At 36.8% G+C, this 20,525-nt stretch overlaps 3 protein-coding genes across 3 annotated transcripts; 2 read left to right on the forward strand and 1 right to left on the reverse strand.

Annotated features, from left to right (window-relative positions):
• Window positions 1–327: 327 nt before the first annotated feature.
• On the reverse strand, window positions 328–10,162 carry LOC120336604 (uncharacterized). The gene is made up of 5 exons (XM_039404323.2): window positions 9,980–10,162; window positions 8,830–9,054; window positions 4,682–4,897; window positions 2,706–3,255; window positions 328–1,488 (listed from the first exon to the last, which is right to left on the reverse strand). The coding sequence occupies exons 1-5, from the start codon at window positions 10,026–10,028 to the stop codon at window positions 1,239–1,241; spliced, it is 1,290 nt and encodes a 429-aa protein (XP_039260257.2). The 5' UTR covers window positions 10,029–10,162; the 3' UTR covers window positions 328–1,238.
• Window positions 10,163–13,894: 3,732 nt separating this feature from the next.
• LOC120336593 (mitochondrial potassium channel ATP-binding subunit-like) lies at window positions 13,895–17,000 on the forward strand. Its single transcript, XM_039404310.2, has one exon. It carries the CDS (start codon window positions 14,002–14,004, stop codon window positions 16,102–16,104), a length of 2,103 nt encoding a protein of 700 aa, XP_039260244.2. The 5' UTR covers window positions 13,895–14,001; the 3' UTR covers window positions 16,105–17,000.
• Window positions 17,001–17,006: 6 nt separating this feature from the next.
• LOC120336625 (zinc finger protein 706-like) lies at window positions 17,007–20,182 on the forward strand. Its single transcript, XM_039404348.2, has 2 exons — window positions 17,007–17,212; window positions 18,064–20,182. The coding sequence occupies exons 1-2, from the start codon at window positions 17,078–17,080 to the stop codon at window positions 18,151–18,153; spliced, it is 225 nt and encodes a 74-aa protein (XP_039260282.1). The 5' UTR covers window positions 17,007–17,077; the 3' UTR covers window positions 18,154–20,182.
• The last annotated feature ends 343 nt before the right edge of the window (window positions 20,183–20,525 follow it).

Genomic DNA, 20,525 nt, shown 5'->3' on the forward strand with positions numbered 1-20,525 from the left:
TTTTGTGTTTTACGCAACGGTAACATATATACTGTGACGTCATATTAAAACGCATTTTGAAGTCCCAATAAATTTTCCGTATTTTGGAATAAATGAAATATTTTTAAAATCTGCGTAAACTACAAAATTAATCACAACCGCGTATATTTGTTAACAAATATCTTTAATTTGAAAACAACCGATAAGCTCGAAGCTTTAATAAAACGTAATTAAAAATTAACTTCCATTTTACATTGCAAAACATTAAGATCAAAATTATCGATCATTTTTTAAAAATAAACGAATCTGTGATGAAAGAGATTCGAAAATTGTAAAATATATAACAATTATTAGAGTATTAGGACACAAACTTTAAATAATATAAATTAGTATATTTTGTTTTAAAGTTGAGGGAGTATGGTTTTTAGACTTGGGAAAATCATTTTTTTTAATGTTTTCAACCTTTCAAACGCATAAAATTTAGGACAAAAATTATTACCCTAATGAAGAAAATTTGAAAACAACTTAAAAATGAACAACAGAGAGTTACTCGAATATATGGACACGAAAGTCAAAACAAAGTAGGGTAGTGCAGGAGTCGGCAACCTGCGGGCCGGATGTATAATACAGACAAAAATTGTTTTTTTTTTATATCTCAAAAGGGGTCCGACCCGCAATTTTCCCTAATAAATTCTCGTTAAGTGCAAAATAACGATTAAATGAGCTTACTCTGCGAGCGCGTAGCGTGGTCATTCAGTATATACATGCCCAGGCTTTCCATGGGACATATTATGCTGTCCCATCCCACCTCCTGGGATTCCCATTGGAATAAAATTCAATAAAAATTATTAAATCCAGGTTTAGCGTCTACTAAATAAGACTACATGTACGAAGAGACATGCAAAACAACAAACTTTATATTTATAAATAAATAATATACATGTGTCCATCAGCCCCTTCACGAAGTCTATTGTTAATGCTGAATATATTTTGCTCTTTATTACTTACAATAAAGCTATGCTGAAATATATGGACACAAAATCCATAACGAAATGTTTCACCATCATTTCCCCCAAAATCATACGGTTTTCGGTCCCACGTGTCCCATGGGAAATACAAATGTGTCCCATCCCATGGGACGTTTCCCATGGACAAGCCTGTATATATCATCTAAATTGTACAGTATTTTTGTTTGATAAACTCAATAATTTGCCCTAAAATTATCACGAGGTCCACAGCGGCTGCAAAGATGCGATGACTTAGAGTCGGCGCTGGGGCAGAGTTTCGGGCAGGATGTAATGTGGCTCTGACGACGAAGAACAAGCAACGTATTCTCCTTCATTATGACGTAACACCGGGTTCATTGTAGTGTATTCAGTCTCACTCGTGACAGCTGCCGGATTATATTCACCAATTTCCTCGTAAATAACAGTGGATGCGTTAGCTGGTTGCGGGGTACCTAATTCTTGAATTGGAATCCCATGGTCTTCTTGTCGATGTACAAGTTTCCTATAAAATTATATAGTAGGTATAATATGATTAAAGTATTTACTTTTTAGCAGGTGCTTATTAAGCCTTTTTACCTTTAGGGCACCTATTCACTCCTTTTACGTTCCGAAAAAGGCACGGCACGAGATTCAATGATTTATAACGATATGTAAGCTACACCCTGGGTGAACAGTGGGCATGGGACACGAACTCAAGATGTGTTAAACTGCGATGTCAATACAGTTAAGAAAACGTTCCAACCTAAGGTCATCGCCTAATTTTATAAAGTTACGATATTTGTTAACATATATAATGGCGTCAATGAAATCCGAAAAGTAGATCATCGGCATAAGAGACGATTTCCCGACTCAGCAAGATATTATAGCTGTCTTCACAAGTGAAATTTTGCACTCGGTGCTATAAGCTACGGAAACCACGAAGGTTTTGGAATGAGTACCGCGTTTCCCCAAAAATAGGACTTGGTCTTCTTTCAATTTTCTTTCGAAAAATAACACTAAGGACTATTTTTGTGGGAGATGTCTTTTATATTTTGTTATCAAAGCAGAGAATTAAGAAATTTTCAAACATACAAAACATGGAAACAGATATCCATTTACTTATAAATAACACGTTTTTATTCATAATAACTGCTAAACATAGGTTATTATTCATTTAAAACGTGTAGGAGAGATTTCTTGCTATTGACTAGGTCAAAATAAATTTCGCGCTATCGACTAGGTCTTATTTTGAAGGGAGGGCTTGTTTAATTATCATTTTAAAAAAAGAGTTTTTTTATTTTTCAGACAAGCTCTTATTTTTGGGGTAACACGGTATGTCATTGTCTAGATTAGGTGTTTTTGAAACCGACTACCTAGGTAGGCGGAAGGAACGTAGTACCAGGTTAGAGTTTGGCCATAATTTCAGGTACAAATACTACGTGAGTCTCTCGGCTAATCCCCGAACTTGTAATAGAACTAAAATAAGTAATATTGAAAAAAAAAATTATGGCCTTACTCTAACCTGGTACACATACTACGTTCCGGTGTCTGCCATCTTGGTTCACACACTACGGGAGTACTAAAATATTAACTTGATACCATACACGAGGATAACGTTACTTATAGTGAATTAACTGCGATTTCAAATACGCAACTCTAAATTTATTCTCCAAATAGGGTGAGTCTACTCTCAACGCTGCGATGAAATGTTGTAGAAGTTACAATGCGATAGTGAATTACCTTTTCTTCCAATGAATATAGACTCCGACCACCACGATTTGCAATATGAATGCGAACACAATTGAGCCGACAATAATCCCGATGGTCAGGTAAGGTATGGCCGCAGGATCATCTTCCGATTGGTCGGTAGAAACCAGATCATTTACTGATTGGTCAGTAGGTTTGAGAGAATTTTGTGATTGGTTAGTTGGTTTGAGAGAATTTTGTGATTGGTTAGTTGATTTCAGAGAATTTTGTGATTGATTAGTTGGTTTGAGAGAAGTTTGTGATTGGTCAGTAGGTTTGAGAGAACTTTGTAATTGGTTAGTTGGTTTGGGAGAAGTTTGTGATTGGTCAGTAGGTTTGAGAGAACTTTGTAATTGGTTAGTTGGTTTGAGAGAAGTTTGTGATTGGTCAGTAGGTTTGAGAGAACTTTGTAATTGGTTAGTTGGTTTGAGAGAAGTTTGTGATTGGGCAGTAGGTTCGAGACGAAATTTTCTTCGAATCGTAGTTGTGGGTAAGGTGGTTGTTGTCGAGGTCGACGTGGTCGTTGGTGATTTCAATGGTTTACCTGAAAGTTTAGATTAATATAAAATTATCGTATGTTATGGACCGTATGTATGGATCAGGTAGTGTTTTATGCTCTATTGCAGGGGTCGGCAACCTGCGGGCCGGATTCGGCATAAATGGCAACAAAACACAGAAAAGTTGATGCTAAGTGCAAAGGGTTCAATAGCGTAAAAAATATTCAAATGGGATTAATATTTTGAGATGCAATGCAATGAGGAAATAAATCTATATTTTATTCGAGAGATGTATCACTGCTTGATTTTATCATAAAATGGACCTCCTGAAGTATGCGCACCAATTTGTTGCACAACCTGAAATCAGGTTGTGTACCAAGTTAGGGTTCAGGTTATGCGATATCTTGGACTTCAGGAGTACCATAAAAGTATCATCCGTTCGGTTTACAACTTTCTAAAAATATGTGCGACCCCTGCTTTGTCGCATACAATCAATAACGGTACTCCTGAAGTATGTGCACAAAGATGTCGCACAACCTGAACCCTAACCTGGTACACAACCTGAGTTCAGGTTGTGCGCCATCTTGGTGCGCATACTTCAGGAGGTCCCTTAAAACCAGTACCGGTATTTGCGTCTTATGGTCCGAGGTGTTTTCGTATGAATAAAAACCCAATCGAAATTTATTGACCGTTGGTCTCTTAATACAGTGCGCAGTCCGCGCTCTGAATTTCGTACAGTTTGTGTCCATATAACTGTATCGCAATAACACCCAAAGGATGTTAGTAAAATCACACCAAATACGAATAAATCTTAACATGTCCAGTGGTGGTAAATTTGCTCAGACGTGATTTTAATTCTGAGTGAATGCGCGTGGCCTTACTTGAAGCAAATTCGTATAATAAAGTAGGATATAGACTCAGCTGACATGAGCAAACCACAGTAATTTGATCTGGCCCGCTTGATTCTACCACAACCAAACTAACAAGAGAGCTATGCTAAAATATATGGACACGTAGAGTCACATAATTTTGATGACGTCATAGCGAAAAAAAAAGTAATAGCCTTCTGGAGAAAAATTTTATCTTCAACCACTGAAAATTTCAAAGCAATTGGTCCAGTATTCGAAGAGAAAAGCGACTTTTTAAAAACGTGTCAAAGAACAACAACAACAACAACAACATAATATTGAAACGATCGTTATGTTCACTACGTGTTCAAAAACAAATTTTGATGTTTTAGCTAAAGAAATAGCCCAAGGAATTTGTTGAGATTGCGATTAAATTTAGTTTGGACACGAAGCGTATTGCTTTCCACTCTTGCTTATGTAACACTGTGAATATTGTTAGCAAAATGTAACTTTTTACGTCACATTTAAATGGCCGCCAATCTAGTTGAGCAAAATTGCTTTTGGTCCAAAAACCTTGCACACCTCTGCTATAGAGCGCGGACGGAATTCCATAAAATTATTTTACCTGTTACACAATCAATATATTCGTAGGACATCTCAAACTGCATTGCAGTGGGTTGACAGTGGTACCGAATGCTCGTATCAATTTTATTAAACGCCCAACCATTGGTTTGGCAATTCATTCTTAAAATTTGATCCAAGCAGAGATTAGAATTGTACGAAACCCAACATTCCTGATCATTTGTCGAGTTGAAGTTGATGTAGTCGCTCCGCATGCAGCCTGAGTTTAATGAAAATATTTTTATTACTGTCGCGAGGGGGGGGGGGGGGGGGGGGCATAAGACGGCTAAATCATATCGCAAACGTCCGGTTATCAATTCACGTGGGGTATGAGGAGATTAGTGAGACAGTTCTTTGGGTACTCCTGAAGTATGCGTACCAAGATGGCGGACACCGGAACGTAGTATGTATACCAGATTAGGGTTAGGCTATAATTTTAGGTACAAATACTACGGAAGTCACTTGCCTAGTCCCCAAACTCGTAATATAACTAAAATATAGAAAATTGGAATAAAATTATGGACTAAAACTAACACATACTACGTTCCGGTGCCGCCATCTTGGTTGGCATACAACAGGAGTACCAATATTTTCAATACTGTTATAGGATAGCGTATATATACAAATTATCTCCGGGGGGTGGCAATTTGATAAGATGGCTGAGTCACATAGTAAACCCCGGCCGCTTTTCCGCTTACCGATTCACGTCGCCAATTCAGTTTGCCAGTTATTTGTTACCGGGAGCATGGACTTGGTGGGGACCAAAATTTAAAACGGTAGGATATTAGCGGATCCGGAGACGGAGCGCGCGCAAGAGGCCAATACCGGTACGTATTATCGAGATACCAGCATGGTTAATTAAAATAACAATCCTTCCTCAATGCCTTTGCGCTAGTGGACCCGTATGCGTATATTGCAAGGATGCTGTAGCAGAAATGAAAACACCATAATATGCAATTCAATTGCAATGCAATTGTTGTAAACTGCTGAGTTCGCAGGTTCGAATCCCATGCAGGGATGGTTATGTGCGAGAGGATTGCTGGCAGTGGCGTAGCCAGCCCAAAATTTTGGGGGGGGCCAAATTTGAAAATTTTAGAAATTATATTGGGTTTAAAACACCGTTCTTCAAGCGCAAAACAACAACAGTTGGTCACCAAGCAAACTGATTCAATTACTCAGCTGGATTTTTGTGAATACAAAATCCATTAATAAACAATTTTTTATTTGAAACAACAAATATTAACAACGCAATTTGAATAAGTAAAATACATCGCCCCAATTAAAAGTCCATCCTTCGCTTCCCGCCAACTATGCTCGACACAACTCGATTAATTTTCTCCTCGGTGACCATTTCACGGTGACAGTGAAGCACACACAAATCAGAAAGGCGATTGGACGTCATTGATGAGCGCAGCCATGTCTTTACCCGTTTCATGCATGAGAAAGACCGCTCAACCTCAACGGCGGTTGCTAGTAGCGTCATAACGATCTGTATTGCGGTGTACACGCTTGGATAATCTCGAGCGCTCAGAAGAAGCCCCTCCAAACATTCGTCGTTAACGTTGGAACTTAAAGAAGTTCTCCACAGTCTCACTTCATTCTGGAGGTTATCCAATAAATACAGACGCTCTACCTCATCCACGTGAACTGGTTTGTTCGGTGGAAGAATTAATAGCAATGAAAAAAATGATGGGTTGTCAATGAAGCGTTCCCGAATAGAGCAGCTCAAGCCGTCGACGTATGGGAGATATACGGAACGTTTAAAATACTGGGATGCTGAATCAGCACAGACATTGTCGCGATAAACTCGTACTTCGACTACTCTTTCAAGCCAGCTATTTCACAAGCTTCTTTGTAAATATTCAATGCGATTTCAGAGTCATTGCGTTCTTCAGCGATAACGCTCTGAAGAGAGGATGTGAGGTTCTTTACTGACAGCACACTGACTCCGACCGCCTGAAGTGCGCGCGCTAGTGGCTCCATTAGTGCCGAATATCGACCAATCATACATACGGCGTAGATAACTGACGACTTTTCTAGAGCAGATTTCAGAGAAAAAGCCTTCGCCCGCGTCTCACTGTTAGCATCTCTCGCCAAAGAATCAAGAGCCTCAAGTACTCGTTTGAAGTTGCATTTGAAGATTCGGATGCTCTTGTACTTCTCAGACCATCTGGTGGGGTAGAACAAAGGGATGTTAATTCCTAAACCTGCGAGCCTTTTAGGGCTCTTCCTGAAAAATCGAATAGCCTCACGAATGATATCACAGGTGCTTCTGATGATTGCAACTTTACTTTGGTCATTTATGACCAAATTCAAACAATGAGAAGCGCAGTGCACAAATATTGCGCGCGGGTATTCATCACGAATGCGTTTTTGCACACCGCTGACGGGACCTGCCATTGTCGTTGCACCATTATAGCCTTGCCCCACAAGTTTTTGCAAATCCACTCCTATACCAGAGAGGTGGGTCAAAATATTTGAGGAAATTGATTCGGCAGAAACAGAATCCATTTCCACTAATCCTGTGAAGCGCTCGCACACTTCACCACCTTTCACATACCTCAAAACGATGCTTAGTTGTTCTTTCCCAGAAATATCACATGATTCGTCGGCTATTACGGACACAAACGATTTATTAGCCTCCATAACGATATCTTGCACTATCATGTTGCTTGCTACCTTGAGAATTTCATTTTGTATCATCGGGCTTGTATACTTAGCGTTTCCGGCCATTCGAGCGAAATGCCTTTTCAAATCTTCATCCCCTGCGTCGATACGAAATAGAAGAAGGTTCACAAAATTTCCACTATCCCCGGAATGTCCGCGCAAGGGTATGTTACCCGAAGCACAGAACATGACAGTCTTGACAATGGAAGTCATTATTCGTCTGTTTTCTTTTGTTTGCGTAGCATATTGGGCCTCCATGTTTGCACGCACATTTTGACCAGTTTCCATGCTTTTGACAAAATTTTTCGCAGCTATATTTGATTCTCGGTGGTAATTTGTGTCTCGGTGTGCTACAGCCTTCTCCATAAATGTTTTGTAGTCAATGCATGGTCTTGTAACAAAGGCAGTGTCCCTGAGAGTTCCATGCTTCAGACGTGCTTGCATGACTATGCATATCTTACACAAACCACCCCCATCAGAGAGTTGGGTGTAAACTAACCAACTGCAAAATCTGTTATCGTCAAGCCATCTTTTGAGAAATTTACGACGACTTTGTCTAACAGTATCCAGAATCGTCACGTTTTTCGGACCATCCGAAGTTAGAAGCCTGTATCTCTCCGCATCGGTAAGCTGTGTATGTTTCTTAAGAATAAATCCAAGATCGTTTGTTTTCCCTTCGTTGATTATTAGTTCATCTTCGGGAATAGAAGTGATAGACGTAACTGACGTAAGTTAACCAGTGCATCCACAGCCTGAGAAGCGCTTATTGATGTATTTGAGGAAAGCGAGTCTTTATTTCGCTGAAAAAAACTATCGAATTTCGCCTGTTTAAATTTAGCCATCGAAGTAATTTGGTCATCAAAATCCAAGCGTTTCGAATAAAAATACGGCGAGAACAAATCAAGACCGAGTAACTGACCGAAAGCTTGCGAAACACTTTTTCCCATACTGCTCGTAAGAGTGAACGGTCAAGTCTTTGTGACGTAACAATGACAATCAGCAAGCGTGACGAGACAAGATGCCACAAAACTGGTGGATTAGGAATGGAATTCTTGAAAATTTTGGGGGGGGCCATGGCCCCTCTGCCCCCCCCCCCCCCCCCCCCCCCCCCCCTGGCTACGCCTATGATTGCTGGACTCCTCGCCGTCGTTGAATGGTCCACGTAACCGCTGGTCGGTTACGGCTTCCTCCACCACCAAGTCCATGCTTCCGAAAACAAACAATATAACTAATCCCATACTCGACTTGGAATGGTAACCGGACGAGAGGCCGTGGTTCGCCATATGGATATGCCGTCTTATCGGCTTTCCTCTCCCCGGGATAAATATGTAAAATCCTATCCTAATGAAATCTGATTTTGACGGTCGTCGGACGATTTGTGTTAGTGTGTAGCAGGACTCTTGAATTGCATATTAGACATAATAAAGTTAGGACATAATAGTAACTCAATTTAATCCTGAAAAAATATATTTTAGTAAAACTTACATCCGCCACCTAGTCGTATCAGGTTTCTTTCTTTCGGGATAAATTTTGTAGAAAAGTTGATTCGGAGCATTGAGTTAACTTTTTTAACTGGGTGTTTGAAATCCCATGCACAATTTTCAGTAGAACTTTGCCTACAACCATCTGCCGACACTGGACTTCGAATGGTTCCCTTCATACCGTATACATTTCTAATAGTGGGGCAGTCGCCGTTACAAGTGCTGAACACTGCAAAATATGTGAAAAGAATTTTATTACCTTATTGAAAAAGTGTCTCTAAGATTTCGATGCGACACATAAATAAAAGGATCATATTTTGTTACCTCATTATCTTATTAAGTTTTTTTTTTTCAATTTTTAAAGGATGAGGAATTTAAAAAAATGGGGACATCAGATCAAGTGATGTCATCTTTTATGACGTCACTAATTTATTAGGAAAATGTCCCAAAATATTTGAGGCATATTTAAAAAGTGGTGACGTCATATTTTGTGACGACATTAGAGTATTGAGAAAGTATTTCAAGTTTATTTCGACTTCTTGACATCACATCAGAAAATGCTTCAAGAATATTTGAAGGGGGTGGGTGGGTTTGAGTATAAAATTCGATCTTCAAGTCATCATTGCGACGATCGATTTTCAATAATTCAAAAAATAATAGTTAGGAAACCTAGTTCATGCACTTTAGGAATCTATACATATATAAGGGATCACTGACTTATGATGACCATTTCTGGTCCTTCATGACTTCCTGTCAATTGCAATGAAATCCGTTACTGTAATGCATAATTTTTTATCTGTTGTGAATTTTCGTTGCTATTTCTTGCACGACGAAATAAACGTATTGTCTATTGTCTATAAAGCTTTTTCTCCACTCGGGTGGTTTATATACTAAATGGGACGAAATTAGCGCATTAAAAAGAAAATTTTTAAAAATTATCTTAAAGTGTTTTCAAACGATGTAATTGAAAATCATGAATAATTTTGTCTAAATTGGGTAGCTAATTACGTAATCGTTTTAATAACTTAGAAGAATACATTTGAAAAATATTGATAAATATTCTCCTCGGGTGACTTTCGGGGTAAATGGGACGAATTAGTGCAAAAAAAAAACTTTCGTTAATATAAAGAACAGATAAATATTGAAAAACTTACCCGTCATGAAAAACAGAATAATTCCGATTCCCCTGATTATCACGGTCATCTTGTCAAACAATATATTTCAGAACAAAACCTGGAAGATATGCGAGAAATGGTACTTGTGCTACGTGACTGGTTATTAGATCATACGCACTTGTGACATTCATTCAGAAACTTTTTAAAATGATATAAAATTCGCAAAATCTGTGGCATTTCATAGTTACTAAGTTGACTAATATTTGTTCAGAAAAAGCATCAACAAAATTGGTTCAATGATAATTACTGGTTTCATCGCATTGCCTTCACTAGCCATGCTTGCCCTGTATTCCTACTAGTACTACTACTAGTAGTTTAAACTTAAATTCTGAAATGGTCAGCAAAGTATAGTAACCACTGTGATAAATATCTGCAGTAAAGTTAACAAGAAATTTTGATTTTGCGAGAACGATTATAGCGCGAACGCGTGTTTGCTAATAAGATTTATGTGATATAATTTCGCCGGAATGGATATTTATTTATACGTTTTAATAGCTACTTCATTCCTACGTTTCCAGCATTACTTTAAGATACAAAAATGCCAGATAGATTACTGCCTATTTTTAACAGTGTATAACCGTCATTTCCTGGTGTTATAGGATAATTGTTCAAGTTTTGCAAGTCAAGAAGGGAATTTTTATTACTTAGATTCCGAAACTACTGTATTTTCGACCTTTGACTGTGCATTGTTTCTTATATACTATATTCGCGGAATGACGTCTTTATTACTCACAAAAGACAGCGCTCCAGAAGTGTGTGTTCTAATATGAAGAATATGAAGGTAACTAATTTTGTTCGGATGGTGTCTCTTCATTGTCGGCCATAATAGATATTCAAATTTTCAGCCATAAATGCTGTTTAGTATATGAGCATATTCTTGGGTGAAAATTTCACAACACTTGGTTTAAAAAAATAACCAACTTCTAACATCCAGCTGTACCACATAAAAATTAGTTTTTCCATGTACACAACGATGTGTCGAACTGTGGCGATAGCGGACAAATACCGTGAGGGAAAGTTTAAAAGCTCGTTGAAGAGAGAGTTCAAGAGTAGCCTACGTGAAACCGTTGACGCGTTTTTAATCTCCATCTCCACCCAATCGTCAGTTCACAAAAATAGTTTATCCTGCAAGCAAGTCACAAAAAAATTCCAAATGCTTATGCAGATTCGAGGCCTGAAACGGACTCAATAATCCTAGGCAAGGGAGACACTCCAGCATATCGCTCTATTACCAGTGCTTGTCGGGTATAGGATTAGTTAGCCAGGTCTTTGTTTCAGATGCATGAACTTGATGTTGGAGGAATCCGCAACAGACGCGGTTACGTGAATCACCACGGTAACGACGAGTCCAGTAATCATATGGATTATAATTATCTCAAAATGGGATTCGAACATGTGAACCCATGCATGGTAATAAGAGGTGTGGTGACTAGCGTATTCCTAACGCTTAGCCCAATGCGTCAAACCGCCGAGCTCTGAGTACGGGGCCGTTCAGAAAATTGAAGCATCAGAAAACCAAAATTTGACGGAGTGACGAGTATTTCAATACAGTAATCAGTATTGTATTTTTCCACCATCATGTAGGCTAAATACATTTTGCACAAACAAAATAAAAAAAAAACGTAAAAATGGTGTTACAGGCTGAAGGGGACGCGAAAACCCAATACTGGTTATCAAGCAGCGACAGCTGTGGTTAAGTATAATAGTATTCAGGAGTCATACATTGAAAATTTAAAAACAGGTTCACCCAGCAACAACAAGGGAAAAAAAGTCCGCAACAGGTCCTCCAGATGCCGTTCACATAATTGTCTAAGCAGTCACACCGGTCTCACTTATAGTATAAGAATACTTTCTACAGCCAGCCACAAAAAAACGCTTTTTGATTCCTTTCCCACTTTCCTCTCAACTCGAAGACGGAAACCCTTTCTTTCTTCGAGTGTTGATGGATGCCTGTTGTTGAAATCGGCGGTGTGGCGCATCGTGCTAAGCGTTAGGAATACGCTCGCTACCGCATCTCTGATTATCCTCCGTGGGTTCGCAGGTTCGAATCCCATGCGGGGATGATCATGTGCGAGAGGATTGCTGGACTCCTCGCCGCCGTAGGTGGTTCACGACGTTCACGTAACCGCTGGTCGGTTACGGCTTCCTCTACCATCAAGTCTATGCTTCCGAAAACAAATAACTGACTAACTAATCCCATATCAGACCTGGACTGGTAACCGCATGAGAGGCCGTGGTTCGCCATATGATTAAGCCGTCTTATAGGCTTTCCTCTTCTCCGGAATAAATATGTAAATCACTGAGCTGTTAATACACCTCAATGATGTAAATCCTATCCTATCCTAAATCAATATATCCGGTATTGATAATTTTGACTCTTTGCTAACCGGATTAGTCATCAATATTCTAAACGCGATTATGGTTTCGTGGAATTTTGGAAAGTTCGCCAGTGGCGTTTTGTGTATTACCGTACCGTACAGTATTATGTGTATGATTTTAAAATGTTTTGTTTACATGCCTGTATGCCTAATCTATAAACTAAAATAAATCTAATCTTTAAATGGTATTCTACAAATTACAACATGGAAAATCGAAATGGACAATTTGACTGGAAATTTCAAAATTGAACTGGAATATCAAAATCAATCAATCAATTCGACTAATGATGTAAAATGGGGATTGGGTTATATGTTTTCGTTTGTATACTTTTTGTTATTCTTATTGCGGATTTATAAAATTGTGTTTTCCTGTTTTTTCTATGCAAATGTTTATTTTCTTGAAATGGGATCTAATCAAATTTTAATTCGATCAATTAGAAAAAAAAGGTGGCGTTTTGTTTGATTACGGTTATTAATTTTTGTGTGAGGATCGAGTGGTACCGGTATAGCCTAGTTCTCCATATTTCAGTATTTTTCAAGAGTTATTCAATCATTTGATAAAGTCCTATCCTAATGATATCTTATCCTAGAGTGCTTTTCGAATTTTTGAGAAAAAAAATAAACTTTGTAAATTATGAAATTCAGTGTTTTGATCACTTTTGGCAGTTTGGTACAGCTGCCAATGAATATTTGAAGAAATATATTATTATTATTATTTGAAGAAATGTTTATTTGTGATATTTAGCATTCGAAATAAACTAGACCTATTTATTTCTGATTGACGTTGAAAATAATCAAATTACAATTTATTAATTATCTCTTATACAATTCTCAACTGTTCTTAATTCGTAATTTTAGATTTATGCATGTTCTGTGTTCTGGTATTTAACATGACCTAATTCAGCAATTTCAGAATTAGAGTTTATTCTGTTATTCAATGACTGAATGAATAATTCAGAATTGTAAATTATTCGAATCTGCTGATTCAATGTTGTGCGGCTAATCATGTTCAAATTATCTTCAGCATCTATCTTCTCCCCTGGGATAAACTTGTAAAACTGATCCTACTGTCCTATTCTAGTATTTCCCCTCCTCCTAAAAATATCACTCTGCTAGCTATTGTGGTTACTCTGTCTCATCAATCAATCATTTATTTCGGTACTCTGACAAATAAACAAAAAAGTAGACGAACAAACAAAATCCAGAGATACCTGGAAGGCGAGCATAACCTAAAATGAAGTTAAAAAACGTAAAAGTACGCGCCCGCCCACCAAAAAAATAATAATACAATAATACAAAAAAACACGATTCAGAATCGGGCAATGCTTTAAGGGATCTGTGAACAACTTAGACAAAATATAACAAAATTTAGGGAGATAAATTAAATGTAATTATTGTGTAATTGTTATTATGTAATAAATTATTTGTTATATTATTGTCGCTTTTTCCTGTTTTGCTGTGTTTGTTATGTCTGTATGTAAAGATAGAGCAATCAGACTAAATTTATTTATTTAACAAGCATTTTCTATTCTATATAGTCGCAGTTGTATTTTATTAAAGTTTTAAATAAGTTTATTTTATCCTGTTGCATCTGTGTGAGTTGCGCTGAAATCTTTAGAAAAAATGAATTTTTTATTACGAAATGTTTGCCAGCATCGTCATGGAGTGAATCTACAAACTTTAAACCGAGCATTTTTTCAACAAAATGTAAAATTTGGTACTAAGGATCAAAAACTGTTAATGAGAAATGTCGCCAGATTTTTAAAAAGAAGGAAGATATCAATAAATGGTGAAAGATTTAGAAAATATAAACAACTCAGCAAAAAGCTATTAGCTTGTGGGACAAGTCTGGCAACTATAAATCTACTAAATCTGTCAAAGAATTTGAAAGTTTTTTGTGCAGAACCTGAATATGTTGCACAAAGTGAAATTAACGAAAAAACAGAACAAGAAACTACTTCATATAAGCAATGGTATGACTTTTTCATCAAGTATATTTTGCCTCAGATTTTTCCTCTGTTGTTAGCAATCGCAAGTGCTTTTGGGGCATCTTTTATCAACATTCAAATTCCACAATTATTGGGAGAATTAGTGAATCTGCTTTCAAGACAGATAAACTCGAATCTATCGTTCGCAGATTATGTGAATATATTTCAAGACTCATCCTCAAAGCTACTTTTATATTATCTATGTCAAGGTGCTCTCACTTTTATCTGTATCTCTCTATTAAGTAATGTTGGCGAGCGCATCGCTTGTGAAATGCGGAAAGATCTGTTTTTAAGTCTTTTAAAGCAAGATATAGCATTTTATGATGTCCACAAAACTGGGGAACTTATTGACCGCCTAACCTCAGATGTGCAAGATTTTAAAAGTTCTTTTAAAGTTTGTGTTTCACAAGGATTAAGAAGTTCATCACAGACTATCGGATGTATTTTTTCTTTGTATAAAATATCATCAAAGTTGACGATGCTGATGGCTATTGTGATACCAGCACTTGTTATAATCGGTGCACTTATGGGGGCATATTTGCGACATTATTCACGCAAAGCGCAAGACCAGATGGCATATGCAACGTCCTTCGCAAATGAAGCAATTGGAAATGTTCGTACGGTTCGGGCTTTTGCGATGGAGACAACCGAACTTGAAGCATATTCTGCGGAGATTGAAAAAGCAAAAGATTATAATCAAGCCCTTGGAATTGGTATTGGTGCTTTTCAAGGGATGACAAATATCGCTCTAAATGGGATCGTATTAGGAATGATATACTGTGGAGGTTTTCTTGTGTCTTCATACGGAATGCAGCCTGGAGAATTGATGTCATTTTTAGTCGCATCGCAGATGATACAACGCTCGCTTGCGTCTCTTTCTGTACTTTTCGGATCCGCAATACGCGGCGCTGAAGCAGCTTCAAGAGTTATGGAATATATTGAACTAAAACCAGAAATGAGTTTAACCGGTGGTTGGAAAATTCCACATTACTCTTTAATAGGAGAAGTGGAGTTCCATAATGTTCGTTTTTCATACCCTTCTCGGCCAGATTGTTTAGTTTTGAAGGATATATCTTTAAAACTACCACCGTGTAAAGTAATAGCTCTCTGTGGACTTTCTGGAGGCGGCAAATCGACTGTTGCCAGTTTAATAGAAAGATTTTATGATCCTACTGCTGGAAAAATCACCCTCGATGGAAAAGATTTAAAGAAACTTGACCCTTCCTGGTTACGAGAAAAGGTCATCGGCTATATAAGCCAAGAACCTGTTTTATTTAATACAACGATAGCTGAGAATATACGGTATGGAAAACCGGACGCCACGGACGCAGAGATTATGGAAGCAGCAAAACTTGCAAACGCCGAGCAATTTATATCAAATTTCCCGAACGGGTACGATACAATTGTCGGAGAGCGGGGGTTATCTCTTTCCGGAGGGCAAAAACAACGAATCGCAATTGCTCGGGCGTTAATTAAAAACCCAGCGATTTTAATTCTCGATGAAGCTACAAGCGCTCTAGATGCTGAGTCAGAACGTTTAGTACAAGAAGCGCTTGATCATGTCATGGTTGGACGAACAGTCCTTGTAATCGCACACAGACTGAGCACAATACAAAATGCAGATATAATTGCTGTCGTTTCAAACGGCCAGATTGCAGAAATAGGCTCACATTTTGAACTTCTGAGATCGGGCCAGATTTACAGGGAATTAATAAGAAGACAGGCTATGCTGAAGTGATCAAATTGATACATGATTCAGTAATTCTAAGTGATTCAAGAGTCTTGCTGCGCATTAACATGAAGCTACAGGCTACTGCTTCATTTTTTCCCCATAGATGGACTTGGGATGGTTTAGACCTACTAATTCCCAATTAATATGGTAAACTTGGCAACTTAAAGATCAAAAACGCTTTGGCTTCGTGGTTCCGGCTTTGTTAATTATTCGATTTTAATATTTGTTACTCTTTAAATATTAATTTCGTTCATGCTTTCCCCTCTCTACCCATATACAGGGTGTCCAAGAAGTTCCTCCCTATTTTAAAGTAATAACCATAAAAATTTATTTGTTTTTTAATAGTTCTTATTGTGTTTGTAGTTCTCATTTATCGTACAATAGAATTTATTTAAACTTACAATTGTTATTACCATAAAATCAAGCAAAATTTTGAATTTTTATTACCGTACTTTAAAATTCGGCGAAATTTTTTGGACACGCTTTATATTCTGTATGTTCCATATCCTGGAAAAACGCTTACTGATATAATAGCGCATATTTTATTGCAAGCTATCATTGATTTTTTTACAGTCTAATAAAAACGAATGAAAAGATCATACTTGATAGTGCCTATTTGCCTACAAGAATCTTTGCTACCTGAGTAATACATACTTAATAAGGTTTTAATTTTCACAATTGCTTGCCCTCTCCATCTAATTTTGGTACATGAACTACCAGTTAATGGTTCAAAATATAGATTGTTTTTATTGATAATTTAAATTGTGTGTGTTTTAGTGTGATTTTATGCATGTTACAGTGTTTCCTCTTTTTAAAATAATAATTTTGTGTTCCTTTTACAATTTTGTGCATGATTTTAACAAACTTTTCAAAGTAAGACTAAAAATATGTTTTAATTCAGATTGTAGTTAACTATAAGTAACAAAAACTGTCTTGTTGTTGATTAAATATAAAAATAAACTGAGCAGAAAAATTCAAGATGGCGCGTGGTCATCAAAAGATTCAGTCTCAACAAAAAAATCAGCAAAAGAAGGATAAAATGGCGAAAGGGAAAGGTTGCAGCCAGAAAGCTGCTGCAAAGGCTGCACTTATTCATCAATGTCCTGTTTGTAAGGTAAGATATAATTCAAATCTGTAATGATTGAGATGTTCATATTTCTTCCGGAGGATCCGCAGTTGCCATGGTTACTCCGGCCTGTCGCATCTGGATGAGTCTTCTTCAGTTAACTAGAGTGACACCAGGATATCGGGTTGCTTAAATGTGTCTCAAAGTCCGGCTTTTGTTAGTTTTTATGCTTGACTTGTCTTCTCAGCATGATTTAATGTTTGACTCACTCCCTCATAGGCGACACTGCTCGATAACCATGACTGGTTTATCGCTTCTTCTGGTTTATCGCTCCTTTTCCGAATATTGGACATGAAGTGGACCTAAGCATCATTTTGTTATGATGATGTTGTTGTTATTACTTCTCTTATCGTTATGAAAATATTGCTTTTCCCAATTTTCTTTGAACTTGCTATGAAATTTTCAGTGGGTTAAGATTGTTTTTTCTGCTATAATAGGCTATTTCGTTTTAAGTTGGTGCTTTTTATAATTATATTGCAAACCACTGTCTCTTTTTTTATAAAATGTGTTTTCACAGCTTTCAAACAATTCCCCTCATCTTTGGGTACGGAATGTTGAAACGGAAAGGTCTCGGTTCTTACACTTTACCAGTCAGTGGCTGCTTGTATAGTGCCTTGTTCTGAGAGAAAGGCAGAAATACAAGCTTAATTATAAATATCTATTTTTCCACAGTTACAAACCATGTAGTCTGGCCTGCCCCGATCCGATTGTTGGGCACGAAGATGTTATTATGTTGTTGTTGTTATTCTTCTTATTATTACTTTAGGAAAAAATCGTTTTTCTCAGGAACCACAGGAATAAGTGCTGTATTAAATTCAAAAATATCTATTTTTTTACAGTCACAGATGCCAGATCCGAAGACATTTAAGCAACATTTTGAATCGAAACATCCAAAGAGTCCCCTACCTGAAGAATTGAAGGATATTTAAAATGAAGCGACCAAATTTGAAGCCGTTTGTACATAAATAAAAACCATTGAACATGTTTTAAAAACTCGTAGCCGAGAACAGATTTGAATTTTTTATAGCACAATTGTGTTTATTAATAATCCTCTCTGGTTTGTTGTAGGAGAATTCATCGACATTTTTCTTAGAAATATGGCAAGGGAGATTAATGATGTACCATTGGACTTTGATATCTTTTGGAATAGTACTGCTACAAAACCATAACGACATGCTAATCAAAAATCGTTTCTCTTTTCAGTTGTTATTTTATCCTTTATTTGTTTCACCGTGTTGATGACCTATCTTTGTTTGCAGATTCTCGCATACTGTACATTTTCTTAGTTTCAGTGAAAGTCTTATTACTATCTGACATGAGTTTTAATTTGGACTCCTAGTTCATTTCTTCAACTATAAAATTGGTTAAAATTCGTAGCCGAACGCTGAACTTAATTTTCGATTGCGTAATTATATTATGTTTTTCTGTGCATAGATGAAAACTATTGAACACGTTTTAAAAACTCGTAGATGAGCATAGATTTGAATTTTTCATGGCACATTTATATGTAAACATTTTTGGACATTTTATGGATTTACTCAGAATTATGACAAGGGAGATTGAATATGCAATATTGGACAATATATAGAATTCATAGCTTTCGGAAAAGTACTGCAACAAAATCAATTACTACATGTTAATCAAAAATCGTTTTTTTTTTTTTCGCCTATATTTGCAGATGCTCGCATGCTGTAGCCTGTAACTACTTCTTATTTCAGTAAAAATCTTATTATTATCTGCTATGGGTTTTAATTTTGACTCCTTGTTCAGTTATGGAAATTTCTACAGAGTTATGATAAAGGAGTTCAAATAAGCACTATCAGACGTATCATTTTATATCATTAAGAAGAATACTGTTCCTGATGAACATGGTTTAAAATACTGACGAACACTGATTTGAATTTTTCATAGCACAAATATATTTGATGTTCTTCTGGGGTTTCATCATGGGTATCCACAGAATTATGTAGAGGAAGTTTCAAAATATTTTATTGCACCATGATTTTGATATCGCGGGAAAAGTCACCATTAGCCATGGGATAGAAAAATGTGATAATAAATTATTGTTTTTTCCTCTTTTAAGAGGCTGATGGTTCCCATTATCTATTGCAAATGCTCACATACTCTACATTCCCCTAATTTCCTTTATTTTTCTTTAGGGAGCTTCGATGTAATTTTTATGCCAATAGCGTTTTCTGACCCCAAAATAACAAAACTGGAAGTCAATTTCTTACGAACTTTTCTCAATTTACTTATAACTTATTGTAACAAATAGATCTAGAATTCATCTGACAGATATGACTTGAATGCTCCCAGTTCAGTGGTTAAATACATTTTTCTTAAATCTCATTCAAAACGATACATTTATATCTGGTTTTTACTTGCAACTCAACGGTAGAAATTCACTTCTTAGGATGGCTGCTCTGAGTGAATAAATAAAAAGATATCTCCTATTATGTGATTTAAATTAATTAGGCTGTATATTTCACCTATTTCATTTGCTTAACCAAGATAAAACATGTCGAAGATAAATAAAGCACAACCAGTGTATACTAAAACGATATAATTTGCTGACATTTTGAATTTCTATTCAGAAAAACTTCATCAGAGCATGACATGATTATACCTGGTAGCAAACATATTGTATGCAAAAGAAGTGAGATTTCTAATTGTGATGATAGAGTAATTCATTCACCATATAAATAAACAAAATACATTAGTAATTGTCATAATATTCATACTCTGCCATTTTACAACTCCTTCTGATATTGTGACGCGTTTTTATTGTGTTCGTGAATTATAAAAAAAAAAGGATTTTATTACAATGTTTGACTTGTCATTTCCTTTCTCAAGTTATTCTCGTTTTTTCTTGGCTAATCTGTTAACCTTAATATACCCGACCTGTGTGTCCTGGGACTTAGGCGTAGCCAGGAGGGCTTAGCCCCCCCTTCATAAAAATTTGAACATTTTTTTCAAAGCTATTTTGCGGCATTTGCAGGAAGACATAAATTCCTACAATATTTTCCATCACCATTTTGCTCTATTTTTGAACGATTCACTGAAAACTGGACAATTCCTGGTTTGCTATTAATAATCCTTTCACCAAATGAATCGAGATAGATGAAAATGTACGCTAATATGCCTTGGATAACTTCAACAGCGGAGTATGTCTGTAAAGTGATTCTTCAATAGATATCAGTGGCTACATTTATCTGGCTTTGTTCGGAACAAAAGGCAGCCGTGAGTGTCATTATGCAAAATAAAAAATTTGCTCTCAAATTTTGGGCTGGCTGTGCTCTTG

The sequence above is a fragment of the Styela clava genome, chromosome 2 (assembly GCF_964204865.1).
Source record: "Styela clava chromosome 2, kaStyClav1.hap1.2, whole genome shotgun sequence".
NCBI lineage: Eukaryota > Metazoa > Chordata > Ascidiacea > Stolidobranchia > Styelidae > Styela > Styela clava.

Excerpts from the sequence above, each read along its gene's own strand:
- LOC120336604 (XM_039404323.2), bottom strand. The coding sequence starts at position 10,028 with ATGACCGTGATAATCAGGGGAATCGGAATTATTCTGTTTTTCATGACG. Across the intron at positions 9,055-9,979 it reads TATTCTGTTTTTCATGACGG|TGTTCAGCACTTGTAACGGC; the intron begins GTAAGTTTTTCA and ends CATATTTTGCAG. Across the intron at positions 3,256-4,681 it reads ATATATTGATTGTGTAACAG|GTAAACCATTGAAATCACCA; the intron begins GTAAAATAATTT and ends CTAAACTTTCAG.
- LOC120336593 (XM_039404310.2), top strand. The coding sequence starts at position 14,002 with ATGAATTTTTTATTACGAAATGTTTGCCAGCATCGTCATGGAGTGAAT.
- LOC120336625 (XM_039404348.2), top strand. The coding sequence starts at position 17,078 with ATGGCGCGTGGTCATCAAAAGATTCAGTCTCAACAAAAAAATCAGCAA. Across the intron at positions 17,213-18,063 it reads ATCAATGTCCTGTTTGTAAG|TCACAGATGCCAGATCCGAA; the intron begins GTAAGATATAAT and ends ATTTTTTTACAG.